The sequence below is a fragment of the Triplophysa rosa genome, linkage group LG4, assembly GCF_024868665.1.
Source record: "Triplophysa rosa linkage group LG4, Trosa_1v2, whole genome shotgun sequence".
Classification (NCBI taxonomy): Eukaryota; Metazoa; Chordata; class Actinopteri; order Cypriniformes; family Nemacheilidae; genus Triplophysa; species Triplophysa rosa.
The window spans coordinates 325840-339948 of record NC_079893.1 but is presented as its reverse complement, the minus strand read 5'-3'; the positions used below and the strand labels follow the sequence as shown (position 1 = coordinate 339948).

The 14109-nt window shown below is 38.1% G+C and overlaps 1 protein-coding gene across 4 annotated transcripts in view; it reads left to right on the top strand.

The window, feature by feature from the left end:
- The window catches only part of runx1 (RUNX family transcription factor 1), a 70240-nt gene that overhangs the window by 28165 nt on the left and 27966 nt on the right, over positions 1 to 14109 (top strand). For 3 of the 4 annotated variants that reach the window (XM_057331886.1, XM_057331884.1, XM_057331885.1), the window contains 2 exons: positions 9847 to 10103; positions 11297 to 11453. In XM_057331886.1, coding sequence (XP_057187869.1) covers positions 9847 to 10103; positions 11297 to 11453 — 414 coding nt within the window. Of the gene's footprint in view, positions 1 to 7933; positions 8582 to 9846; positions 10104 to 11296; positions 11454 to 14109 lie in introns of those variants that run through there. The other variant, XM_057331887.1, reaches the window with a different exon arrangement.

Genomic DNA, 14109 nt, shown 5'->3' with positions numbered 1-14109 from the left:
ATAAAATTCTACAGTCAGGCATAGGAGGAAAAGCTTATGATATCATTAAATCCATCTACACTGAACAACTGCAAAGTTAAAATTGGCGATAAAGAACAGAATTTTTCTCTCAGGGGCGCGGAGTAAAACAGGGATGCAACTTGAGTCCGACTCTGTTTAACTTCTATATCAATGAGTTACCCGTGTTACTGGAACAATCTGCAACAGCCGGTCTCACGTTAAACAACTCTGAGGTGAAATGTCTTCTGTATGCTGATGATCTGGTGCTGCTGTCAGACACCGCCGAAGGTCTACAGCAACACCTGCTAGAGAAATACTGTCAAAACTGGGCCCTCACTGTCAATCTGAATAAACTCAAATGACGATTTTCCAGAAAAAAGACAGATTACAGGATAACAGATACACATTCACTCTGGGAAGCACTACAATAGAACACACTTTACACTACCATTATCTCGGCCTAAAAATCAGCGCGTCAGGTGGTTTTGGTCTGGCAGTGAATGCACTGAAAGAGAAAGCTAGACGTGAGTTTTACGCCATCAAAGGCAGATTCACCCAAACACATATTCCAGTTCCAGTCTGGTGTCAAATCTTTGATAGTGTGATTATGCCTATAGCTCTATATGGCTGCGAGGTTTGGGGTCCACAGTGTCTGACAGATTACTCCAAATGAGATAAACACCCCATAGAATCCCTGCATGCTGAATTCTGTAGAAGCATCTGAAGAGTTCAGAGAAGAACACCAAATAATGCATGCAGGGCTGAATTAGGCAGATACCCCCTGATAATACACATCCAAAAACATTCCCTCATATTCTGGACACAACTTAACTCAAGTCCTCATAACACACTTCAATATGAACAGTGTTGGGCAAGTTACTCTGGAAATGTAATTAAATTACTGATTACTCCTTTTAAAAGTAATCAAGTTACTGGTTTGATGACTTTATTTCAAAAGTAATTAGTTACATTACTCGTTACATTACTACCCCCCACCCCTCAAAAACACAAAATAACCTCTTTAGCATTCTCAAGACTAAACTTTATTGGGAAGGGCATACTCTACTCTATCTCATCTTTAATTATTTTAATACATTCTTTCTGCTTATTCCATACTAAAGCCTGTCATAAATAATAATAATAATTCAACTCTGTGACATTTTAACTTAAAAAAAATGTCATATGTTAACTAGTATTTCTAAACCTGCATACTCCATAATGTAAAAAGTCACTCCTTAGTTTCTTATAACTTGTATATCTTAACTAGTGCTTCTGCATATTTCTGTGATGATTTCTTCGTCATTTAACAAATATAACAGCGTTACAGCAGCAAAAACTCGTCTGACAAAACATAACATGTTGCTAATAGCAGCCTGGCACTCAACAGTAGAAGTTGATTCATTGCTTTCCGTACCCGGTGATGTCACTTTCTCCAGAAGTTTAACCGGGCTGTACTGCCCTTTCAGGTTGTTTTCGTGGGAGAGACGGTTTTGTTTACCTCCACATGACCGACAACGCACAACAATGTTCTTGCCTTTGACAGAAATAAACTCAAAATAATGATTATATTTCCAGCTACAGAACGCATACGTTTCTCTCTCCATGCTGAGTTTGTTTTCGCTGGTAGTACCAAAGATTGTCTTGTGAGAGGGAGATGTATGGGTCTGTAATACTTACAAATTGGAGCATAAAGGCTAACATGGATCACAAGAGGCACCTCAGCCAATCATATCCGGTGTCTAGTCTCCTTGCCTGCGTTCCGCGCGGCGATAGCATCGGCCGTTACGAGTTTTTATCTTAAGGTGGCAGGCTTTCCATGGAGTGGCTTTGGTAGTACTTTCCGCACAGGCGCGTTTCAGTTTGATGACGTCGCGGGTGCGACAGGCAGGCATCCAGACTTTGAAAAAGCTATTTCACTTTTTACAATTTAAATGATAAAACGATACAATGGCAACGATATAATGCAGCTGTAACGTATAGTTACCTGGGCTTGGAACTATAATCTAATTACCATTTTAGGAATTATAATGCGTTAAATTACTCCGTTACCAAAAAAGTAATCAAACTACAGTAACGCGTTACTGCCCAACACTGAATATGAAGCACTTAAAACCCAAGAGCTGAGACCTAAAGCCAGTCCCATCTGACACTTCAGACCAGCACAACCGAACAGAACCAAATCAGAATAAACCAAATGATCAAAGAATGTCAAAAGTCATATTTAGACCCTTGGGAAAAGGAAAGTAAAATCAAAGTAAACTAGAATGCTATCGGACCCTAAACAGAAAATACAATGTGTCAGATGATCTCTACACTGTTGGAGATGTGAAACAGAGACGGATCCTGAACAAATACAGACTCGGTGATCACAGTCTGGCCGTAGAGAGAGGCAGACACAGACAAACATGGCTTCCAAAGGAAGAACGAGTCTGTGCACACTGTGACACTGGTGAGGTGGAGACAGAGACACACTTTCTCCTCCATTGTGATCAATTTAAAGATGTGAGAGAGAAACACTTTCACAAAATGTCAAAGGTCATGCCAGAGTTTGATAGGTGTTGAGAAACCGAGCGAATGCAGATGTTAGTGGGGGAGAAGAGACACACATCAGCTGCTGCTTCATTCATCTATCAGCTGCACAAACTACTGCCTTCATCTGCTACAATCAATGCACATCTGCACTCTTGACTTCATTACATTCTCATGTTTCTGCCTCACATCTACTTTTGATATTGAGATTGTATTTCCATATTTCATTTGTTTACTTACATATACTCTATTTTTATATTTCATATATATTTTCTGTTTTCATATATTTACATATATTATAAACCACTCTAAGTTGCACTACATACATAAGCGAGAGAGCGAGAGAGAGGATAGTGTAGAGTGCTTTGTGCTGTCACTTGCCTGTGCTGCTAAACGGTATGTCAGAAAATCAATTAATTACTTTTAAGCAGCAGTTAACAGCATCCACACAATACAGACCCATGAATTATTAAAGAGAGAGAAGAACTGAGTTACCCCCCCCACCACCACATCCCTTAACTAAACTCCCCATATACAGTAGTGCAGAAGAGAGACAGACAGACAGACTGACACCTCAGACAGATGCAGTGTTATTGCTCAGATGTTTCTCTTTCATCGCTCAGGAGATTTGATGGAGTTCTCAGTTGTTTCATTTAAGTGTCAACTTAGTCTCAGATGTTTCTCCAAAAATGTCTCAGAATAAAAAGAGAACAGTTGTTGAAACACGCGAAGAGTGTGGAGGTGTAAATGAATGTAGATTGTTGAGGTAAAATAATCTGGATTTGAGAAATGTTTGAGATGATATTGAGATCTTTAATAATATTGACTTTTGATTGCAGATGAGACAAATCTGAGCTCAGTTTGACACATTGATGACATCTCTTCTCAAACTCTCATGACACACACATTTCTCACATTTCTGACTCTTTTGCTCAGGAGAAAATTTTCTCTGCAAAGTAAAGGTTCTGGGGATGCTAAAGTTACTTTATGGAACCATACAGCCCAACAAAGAACCTTTTGGGAACCTTTCCGAGTTTCAGAGGAGATCTCAACATTGTCTCAACTTGAACATTATTCTTAAGATTCTTTAAATATCAAAATATTTGAGTTGTGCTATACACGTTTATTTCAAACATCTTTACTGTTTATGTAAGCCAACAATTAACTGTTTTTTTGTTTTAGAAAAAAAACATCTGAGACAAAAAAGATCATTTAATGAAACTTATTTTACATAAAAGCAATAACATACTGTATACTCTAAAAAATAATTTGTTGTTTTTTGTCGTTTCAACTTAGACTTAAAATTCAACTTAAAAATATGAGTTAACTCAATTAATTTGATGCAAACTTGTTGTGTTGACTAATATTTATAACTAGAATTAACTCCAAATTTTAAGGCAACCAGGTAATTTATTTTTTTAAGTTTTATAAGTTGAACCAACAATTTTTTTGTTTTAGTTAAAACATTGCAGGGTATTAGCTATTTTCAGTTGTACAGTAAATAAATGTATTGCATGATATTCCCTCTTCAAATGACTCCTCTTCGTTTAATCTGAGCATTTGTTAGGTATGGCCTCATTGATTGTTGGGCCTCAGGAAGGGATTATTGATCCTCTGTGCCCAGCAGTACCGGCCCGGGGTGGTTCGTCTCTGGGGGTCGCAGGGGACAGACTGCCTCTGGGCAGAGACTAAATCTGTGCCGTCTTCCATAAGTGTGTCTGAGGTGTTGTGAGAGTTTCAAAACTGGACAGACAGCACTATATGCGATCCATCTTTGTGGTATGAGCGTTGACAGGAGCTACATAACCCGGTTTTGATGGTACGACCTGTGGGTTGAATTGTGTTTATTCCAGTGTCATCTTTGACACGAGTGACAAAATTCATCTTTGTATTAGCATCATTCAACAAGCACATGGTGGGATACAGTATCCGTCAAGTGCACAAATGTGTGTAAAGAGCATGTTTATGATGTCTACAATTGATGTTTTAAAGTTGGGTTTCTCTGTCTGGCTGTACATGAACATGTGAAATGGCGAAGGAGATTTAATGCAGTTCTCAGTTGTGTTTCTTTTAAGTCTCAACTTCTCAAGTCTCACATGTTTCTCACAAAATTGTAGAATGACGAAGATTGTTCAAATTCATGAAGACTATGGGGGTGTAAAATGAATGTAGATTGTAGAGGTGAAATCATGTGGATTTGAGTAAATGTGATGAGAAATGTTTGAGGTGATATTGAGATCTTCAGTAATATTGACTTTTGATTGCAGACGAGACAAATCTGAGCTCAGTTTGACACATTGTTGACATCTCTTCTCAAACTCTAATGACACACACATTTCTCAGATGTCTGACTCTTTTTCTCAAGAGAAATATCTGAGATACACATGAGACTTAAGCAAACGTTTCCATTTTATCACACTAATATCTGAGAGGTATAATTGAGATATCGAAGAAATTTTGGGATTAGAAGACGTCTATTTTTTGAAGTAGAGCAAAGAAACTTTGAAAAAACAATGTGATTTTTGTTCATATCTTTCACATCACCTGCCCAGAATCAGTTTACCCACGACCTCCTTTTTCACAGCATCCAGAAAATCCTGAGATGGAGGAGAAATCATTGCTTAAATGAAATTAGCAGGTCAGAATGGCCTTGGGGCAGAGAGATGGGTCTGTCTCCTGAGGCCATGGTTACTGATGGGATATATTAGTCATGACTGCATGTCAGCTTTCCCTCCATCACCTCTTCATAATCTGGAGTTTTTTTGTAATACGGAGCGTGCCGGTGTATAAAAGCAGAGGGAATAGAGCAAGTCATTATTCCAGGTGCAAAACTTTGGATTGGGTTCGTCCCGTCAGAGCGAGCGGAAATGAATTCGCCGTCCTTCAAAGCGTCCGGACCGCTCTCGTGGGCCATGTACTTCATGAGGAAGGGCCGAAGCGGCAGCGCACTTTTTGGTAAAGTCCAAACTGTTGCTCATAAATGTTTTGATATTATTTACATTAGACTTTTGTTCTCCATTTCTTTACATTGCATGTGCTTTTTTCTTTGATGTCTTTTCTGTTCTCGCCTTCTTTTGTTTCTTTTCCCTTGCTTTAAAATGTAAAAGAGGATCTTCTCAAATAGGGAACTACAACTTCACTGTGTGCATGTGTGGTTGTATGCTTCCATCAGGCCTTAAAGCAGGATTTTATTTGTCAGAATAACCTATTTTAAATCAGAGGATATATGCTATGATATTTATATTATTATTAGGTGTTCACTGTGTTTTCTGGATAGGTACTCTGTAAAAATCAACAATTTTCATCTTAAATCTTTACATTATAAAATTAGCTTTATAAGTCAATTTAACTTAATTATATAACTTAGGTTTAATTGACTCATGAAGCTAATTTGATTTAACTTAACAATTTACTGAAGCTGTTTAACAAGTTAAGTTTTTAAGTAGTTTTTTACAGTGTATTATTTTTAAAATCACTTTGCTTGACACAAATTTTGTTGGTATACTACAGCCTGGAAAATGTTTAAAGAATTTTGTGGGACATTGGATCTATCTATATGAGTCTACCGTAGTTACTAAATAATTAAGCTCCTTTAAACCAACAAAGAAAGATCACAGATCCCTTTAATATCTCGATTATTTCTTCTAGCTATCAGTGACATTGAATGGAAATGTTTGCTTAAATTTTCATTCATTTTTATATTCTGTCTATTACAGTATAAGCTTTGTTATAAAAATATATTTTAGTTTTAGCATATGACCCTCCATGGCTGAACTGAACATGATCAGATATTTGTAACCTTGCGATGCTTGTCGATATATTTTATGGCCGACTACAAGCGCTATTGATCGCTCAACTTTCAGAGATCAGATTACTCCAATTCAGTAAAACAGAAGAGGAGGATCCTGAACATCCAGACCCGCGGAGCCTTTGTGCTAGAAAATCATTTATGATTGGCATGCGTGCATGTTATATTTTCCCTGAAATTGATCGTTGGTTTCAGGTTCGGGCCAAGATAACAGCATTGTTTGGTGTGTGTGTCTTTAAATTTAACCAAAGTTAGTAACTTGAATTGATAACGTCAAGTGCATCGCTTTACCTTTCATAAGCAGAACATAAAATGTTCATTTATTAATTTATTTATTTATAAGTTAAAAGACCAGATCAGCTCAGCGTTGTTCAGCTCATGCAGGCTACACTTTTTGTCATTTCTGTGACATCAGCATTTGCATTTTGTTTTGTTTTATCCTCAACTGAGACTATACAGAAAATGACACATCTCATGAAACAAATGTGTTTTAACAAATGAATCAGTTCATTTAGAGAACAAAATGTTTTAGTTCTTCGTGTTATGTTGTGAAATACTCAAAGCTGCACATTGACTCATTTTACTTTATCTTAGCCGAGGCATAGAGATAAAAGTGCATCTCGCAACAGTAAATCATTCAAAAATTGACTATATGTTGATAAATGTTCAGTCAGTATCTGAAATTGGAATGAACATTGTGAATTGTAAACAATTTGTCATATAGTGGATCTTTCATCAGAATGCAGACTCAACATTTTACACCAAATAAGCAAAACTGGATGATTTTAGCAGCCAGATTAACTGTTCCCTGTTTAAAGCATTGGCAGTGTTGTGTTGGATACATGTAAAGACTGTTTTGCAGTTTGCAGTTGTGTTTACTGGTGGTTGAAAAACATTTGCATCGTCTGGCACATCCACATCATAACACGCTCCATGAGATTCATATAAATCTAGTGCTGCCCCCTTTTGGCTACAGAATACAAATCATTTCTGCGATCAGACATTCTGCTCTTCGGTTCATCCCTTGCTCTTTTACTGAGACCCCTGTCATATATTTTAGTAGAGGATAGACATTTCTATATAACATTTTGACTTTTATGTTCTTTACCTATTTTGGAAACTGTGTAACACTTTGTTTATTGCGTGTGCACGTTGTGTTTGTTTGTTACAGTACAATCACATCTTCTCATGAAAATGATAATGCTTTGAAGATGGAGCTCTTGTTATTTTGCGTTTGACAGTACAGCAATAACAAAACTTCATGTATTCACAAAACGAATATTGAAATTTTAAGACAAAACCATATTAAATACTTTTAAATAACTGGATGTTATCTTGTATAATTGTTTTTTATTATCTTCATGACATCTGTTTATTTGGCAGCTTTTAAAAAAAACATTTTTATTTATTTTAAATCAAATCTTCATGCGCATAATATATCATAAAATAAACCAAGCTATTATTTATAGTCCTTTTCTTTCATCTCTTCACCGTGACGGCTAATCTTTACTGTCACGTGACCGGTAACTTCAACCCAAACGATTAAAATCAAATTAACCTTGCGACGAGAGCGCGCGTCGAAGCACGCGCGAGAGGAATTCCATTGACTGCTCGTTCCCCCGTTCGGACGGGCCTCTGATTGGTCGAGCCCACTGAGGGTCGTCAGTCGTGACCAATGAGAACGCTCGAGGGGACGACGTATGCAAATACCTGCCCGGTCTGGCATTCCTGTGCTGAGCATTGCCAGTAAAAGCCGCGTCGCTGCCCCGAGACTTATTCACCGCACCATCATTCCCACTGCAAAGCGACGTCCTGGAAGCGCTGTGAGCTAGATTCAGGAAGAATATTTTCTCCTATCAGTTTGTTTATAGATAGAAAATAGAGTACATCTACTTTTCATTCCGGGTGAAAGTGAACCGCAAAAACGCGTGCGTCAGTGATAGCGTCTCCAAAGGTCGCAACTTTACGCACGCTTTTTAACGGATAGGCTACGCGGGTCACCTCTGATGATTCCTGCTGAAAGAGGAAGAATATCGACGCGAAGTGTTCACAAAGTTCAGTTTTAAGACTGACTAAACGACTTTTCTACCTCGTCGAGCGGATAGTAACGCAAAGTTTCCACGTTGCGCTTCGACTCTTGTTGTTCCGCGCGTCTCAGCTGCGCGTCTGGGGACTCTGGATCCTGATCCCGTCTGAGACGCGCTCAAAACATACAAATGGTTTTTCTTTGGGACGCCAAATACGGTAAGATGTATTTCTCAAGTCTCTGGACACACGGCTATTTTGACTTCGTGTTTAATAATATCTCGACGTTGGCAGCTTTTGATACCCACAGTATTTCATATCTGAACCTGCTGGTGATTTAGATGTGACATTTAATAGCCATAGACGCTCATCGGTGTTATTTTTAATTTAAGCCTCTCTCTTTCTTTGACAAAAAGAGACAACCATTTGTGCAATCGAAGCAGTGAAGGAAGTACTAAAGTAAAATTGCAACAGTACAAATAATAAGCGAATAGCATTTTGAAATAATAAAGCAATGCATTGCAGACTGAAGATTAACATTCAATCAAATTGAACTAAAAAATGTGAATGTAACATTTATTAAATGTAAGTTAAAATGCAAGTCATTAAAGGGATAAAGAATTAAGAAGTGTAATAGACTGAAACTGTACTGTTTTTATTGTTTGGTAAAGTTTCCACATCTTATGCGATAATGATATACATATTCTCCCAAATGTTTCTGTGTATTTTATGCTAACGGTCACTCTCTCTTTTACACCACGTACTCTTATTCCTCTCTCTTTACCACCCCAAATACTCATCGTCACCAGCTTTGGACTGATCCAGTGCTTCTGCATTTATATTGGGTGGCGCAGCAGGTCGTTGCGCTCCTTCCTACAGTCGCGTTTAACCGCACTCATGTGCCAGTGGTTGTGGTTGAATAAATGAAGTGGTTTCGGGCTTTTAATGGTTTCATTTGCCTCTGTATAAACTAAAGATTTATACTGCAAATGAGTAATTGAAATAAGAAAAAAACGCAGTAACATAATAGTGTGAATGGAATAAGATCCTTACAGTGCGTTAGAGTGCGTTAAAAATAAATGGTGAGGTTTATTGACATTCATAATCTAAAACACAATTTTGTTTATTAAAACTTAGGCCTTTATATTGTAGTTTATAGTTTTGTACTAAACTGCATACTATACATCAGATTATCAGATACATCCGAATTTGGGATTGCATTACATTGAATTTCACTAAAGTGTGATTAAATTTACAACACTTCTCACCCAGTCAGATTCTACAGGCAGTTATTTAATAAAAAAACTAGCAAGCAACATTGTATCTTCTTTGATCTTAAATAAATTAAATAATTTATTTAAAATGAATTCATTAATTAAATAATATGATTTAAGATAAACTTTAAATGATGTGTTTTATTCTTAACATCTGATGAGTTGAACAATAATGAAACTAAATATGATGTTTCTGGCTTCCTGTTTCAGAACCTGTGCCTGGGCGACGCTTCACGCCTCCCTCGACATCCCTGAGCTCGGGGAAGATGAACGAGGGCTTGCCCCTGGGGGCTCAGGAAAGCAGCGGCGCCGCCCTGGTGGGCAAACTGCGTATGGCTGACCGGAGCATGGTGGAGGTGCTTTCCGACCACCCAGGAGAACTGGTGCGCACGGACAGCCCAAACTTCCTGTGCTCCGTACTGCCCACACACTGGCGCTGTAACAAGACCCTACCCATCGCCTTCAAGGTACCGGACCACCGTCTGTTGTTTCCTTTCAACACCGTCTGTTTTACACACCCAATTTAACAGTGAGAGTCTTCGTTACTTGTGAGATGCGCTCACGTTGGATTTTATTTGCTGTAAAGTGTGGTGACACAGACCAAACATACCAAACTAAACTTAAAGGGTTAGTTAATGCAAAACGCCACTCGTGCTGTATATTCCAAGTGTCCTAAAGGCAAACATGTTTGCTAAACCAAAGTATAATCCTTTCATTTATGAAAGTCTAGACTTCGGGGTCAAAATTACATTCTATTTTTTGGTTGAACAATTTATTTAATTTGTAAATGATCATTCAAGGTGATCATTACACAAAAATGATCATCTGTCCTCCACATTTTTTTAGCTGAATGAAAGGACAATAACATAATGTATCATTAATAAAAGTTCTGCCTCAAGCTTTAGAATCTTAACAATCTCTTGACCAATCTTACAATTTCGCTTCAGTTTTTAACATCCTTAAATGATTTGGAGGGAAACGTCTGTAATTGTTGTTAATCTTCTGCGGTCATGGGTGACCTCATGTTCTTTCATCATCGCGTTTGGCAATCGAAGGCAGAAATGTGACCCACCCAGTCTTGCCATCGCTAAAACATAATGAATGATCCTGTGAGAGTTTTTCGCTGGACTCGTGACTGTTACTGTACTGACATTTACAGTTAATATGCAAATAACCTGCTTATTTTGTTTAGATGTGGAGATATTAGCAATGACGCAGGGCAGCGGAGACGATTTGAATGTTGTTTGTGTTTTATTTTCACTATCACGTCTGCCCATGTGTTTGCATGATAAAATGTCTATTGAAACTGCAAATTATACAACAATAAGATAAATTAAATAAGAATAAAATGTTGACATTGTTTGTAAAAAAAACTTAGCTCTGTATACTGTGATAGGCTATATGAGACCAATTTTCTTTTTTTGCACTTATGCTTTTTGTTGTCCTTATGTTGTTCCAGTTGCTTCCATTGTTTCCCTCATCTGTAAGTCGCTTTGGATAAAAGCGTCTGCTAAATGACTAAATGTAAATGTAAATGATTTTGGTATCTTATTGTATTATTCTTGTGTTGTTATTGTGTTTTAATGGATGTGCTGTTGCATGCTGAATTTGTATTTCTTTTTTTGTGTCTAACGTATCTTCTTCATTCACCGGATGGCAGGTGGTGGCTCTCGGCGATATCCCCGATGGAACGCTGGTGACCGTGATGGCGGGGAATGATGAGAATTACTCAGCGGAGCTCCGCAACGCCACGGCCGCCATCAAAAACCAAGTGGCCCGATTCAACGACCTGCGTTTCGTGGGCCGCAGTGGAAGAGGTGAGCTGGGGAATATATGATACCAAAATAGATCTTCTCCTGGCTTTGTGTCACCCCGCACGATGCTTTTAGCCGGTTGTGCGGAACAGATGTTGGCTTGCGTATCTCTGATTGTAGAAATATGACACACACAGACAAAGTATATCTTGTACTCTGAAGGACCTTATTGCTGCTAGACACACGTAAGTGAGGACGACGTCCCCAGATATCCCCGAAGGATGGTATTCTCAGATTTAGTGGACAAATGTGCCTATTTGTGAGAAGGAAACAGTCGATGCAGTCGTACCGCAGACCATGACGAGACATTTTAATTCCCATGTGTGTTTGACGTACGAACACACACATCAGACCTTCACACCTGACGCTTCTGTTTCCTGTGCGTCTGGTCGACCATCAGACAAAATCAGGTGCAGTCAAATACGGCAGCCTTATCTATTTAAAGCATAAGCCTTTGTGTACACTATCTAGACATCCACCCCCATCGAGTCTTTTGTACCACTGCTTAAACAATCGTGGGACTGTTTAACAACTTCATCGTGCTGTGGGTGGAGCAACAGTAGAGTACAAGAATGTAGAAATAGATTTAAATGTGACAAAAATCACAAATGAGATCATCTATTTCTCTTAGATTTTAGTGATATTAAATGGAGAGCAAATGGAAGCTTAAGTCTCATTTGTGTCTCAGATATGTCTCATGAGAAAAAGAGTTGAAAATCTTACAAAAAGAGAAGAGATGTCAACAATGTGTCAAACTGAGCTCAGATTTGTCAAGTCTGCAAAAGTCAGTATCTGAGTATCAAACATCTGAGACGAAGTTTTAACTTCTAATCAGAGCCGGCCCTATAAGCGAACGAAGCGATTGCTTAGGGCCTCGCTGCCACTAGGGGCCCCCAAGAGCTTTTTTGTAATATTACAGCTTTTTTGTGATATTTTCTCGACACACATCCATTTTCTCACGTAGGGCCGTACACAATTTTTTTTCTGTGGTGTGTGTCAAAATTTGTGAAATGACTGACTAAATGCAACATTGCAACATCAAAATAAGTGAGGTGGCCAATCAAATGAAAGAAGGCGGGAGTTACAGGTTACAGAGCAGTGACCAATCAAATCAAAGAAGGCAGAGCTACTGTTCAGCATGACGCTTCAGTTTTAAAGTCTAAAGAGTGCTGTGCAACACACGGCATATGTGACTAAAAACATTCAACATTTGACAACTGTTTATTATATATGATAGAAAATGTTGAACACCCGACAGTATTCACTGATGCAAATGACAAAATGCTGATTAGATGAAAAATATGTAATTTACGTGATTCGTGTCATTTATAATTATCTGTCAATTCAGTGTTTTATTTGGGATAAGGTTAAGAATAATTGTGTGTGTATTGTAAATTAATTTAATGGTTATCAAGTAAATACACTAAATAAAAAAAGGTTAAATCATCCCCAAGGGCTGTGTGGCTTTAAAAGGGGTGTTTAGGTTGTGGTAAATAAAAATGATTTATTAAATAAAATCTTTCCAAATAGTTAAATGCATTGAACATTAAATTCCACAACCTTTGTATGGTCTGTGCTCGAAATTTAAAGGGACAGTTCACCTAAAATTGGAAGTTATGAAATGATCAAATCACGATACACTTGTTATGCAAGGTTTATGTGTTTTTGTTTTCACGACATTCATACATCCCAAACACAGCTACAACTAATAACATTGGGTGTGTTAGATTTAAAGTGTTCATGCAAATAATCAAACATTGACACTAGTCGATTGTATTGGGGGCACAGGGGGACTCCCAAATAAAATTATGCTTAGGGCCCCGTAAAGGCTTGGGCCGGCCCTGCTTCTAATGCTTTTTAGATGTGTTTTTTTAATGTTCCTCATTTGTGAGTTACTTTCGATACAAAAGGTGGATCATTGTTGTTTTGCATAGTTGCACGCCGTTTGGTCTATTGTAACTTTGTGAATTGCATTCAAGAAATTAATTATTGTCTGGACATACACTTCTCACGGAGAACGCGTTTGTTGACTTACTAGCCGGATTGAATCGAGAGTCACTTAAAGGAGTAGTTCACTTTAAAGTTTAAAATTCATGATAATTCCCTCACCCACATGTCATACAAGCTGTCCGTGTGTTTATTTCTTCTGTCAAAAACAAATTGAGGCTTTTGAGGAAAGCTTTCCAGGGTTCTTCTCCATATAATGCACTTCAACGGGGGGCTGTGGGTGAAAGTCCAAATTCATCGCAGCTTCAAAAGGCTCTACATGACACCAGCTGATGAATAAGGGTGTCGTCAAGCCAAACGATTGGCCATTTTCCAAGAAAACTAAAAATATATATACTTGTTAAACATAAATATATGGCTTGCTCTGCCTCGGAATGCCTCCATGTAGCGTGACCACGACTTAAGGGGAAGTTGTGTTAACTTCTATTTCTGACACTGATGTGTTGCGATATTTAGCCAAAATATGTCTATAAATCATCTTAGTAGTAAAAACAAGGAGGATAGAGTGCATTCATGAGTGTTCATGATGACAGAAACAACTGTTTCTGGTTGATGACACACACACACACACTCGCTCATCTTCTGGGAAATGGTGGTGTCCCGCAGGACTGTATTGTTGCTCTGATGCGATGCGTCTGATATAAGCCTTAAC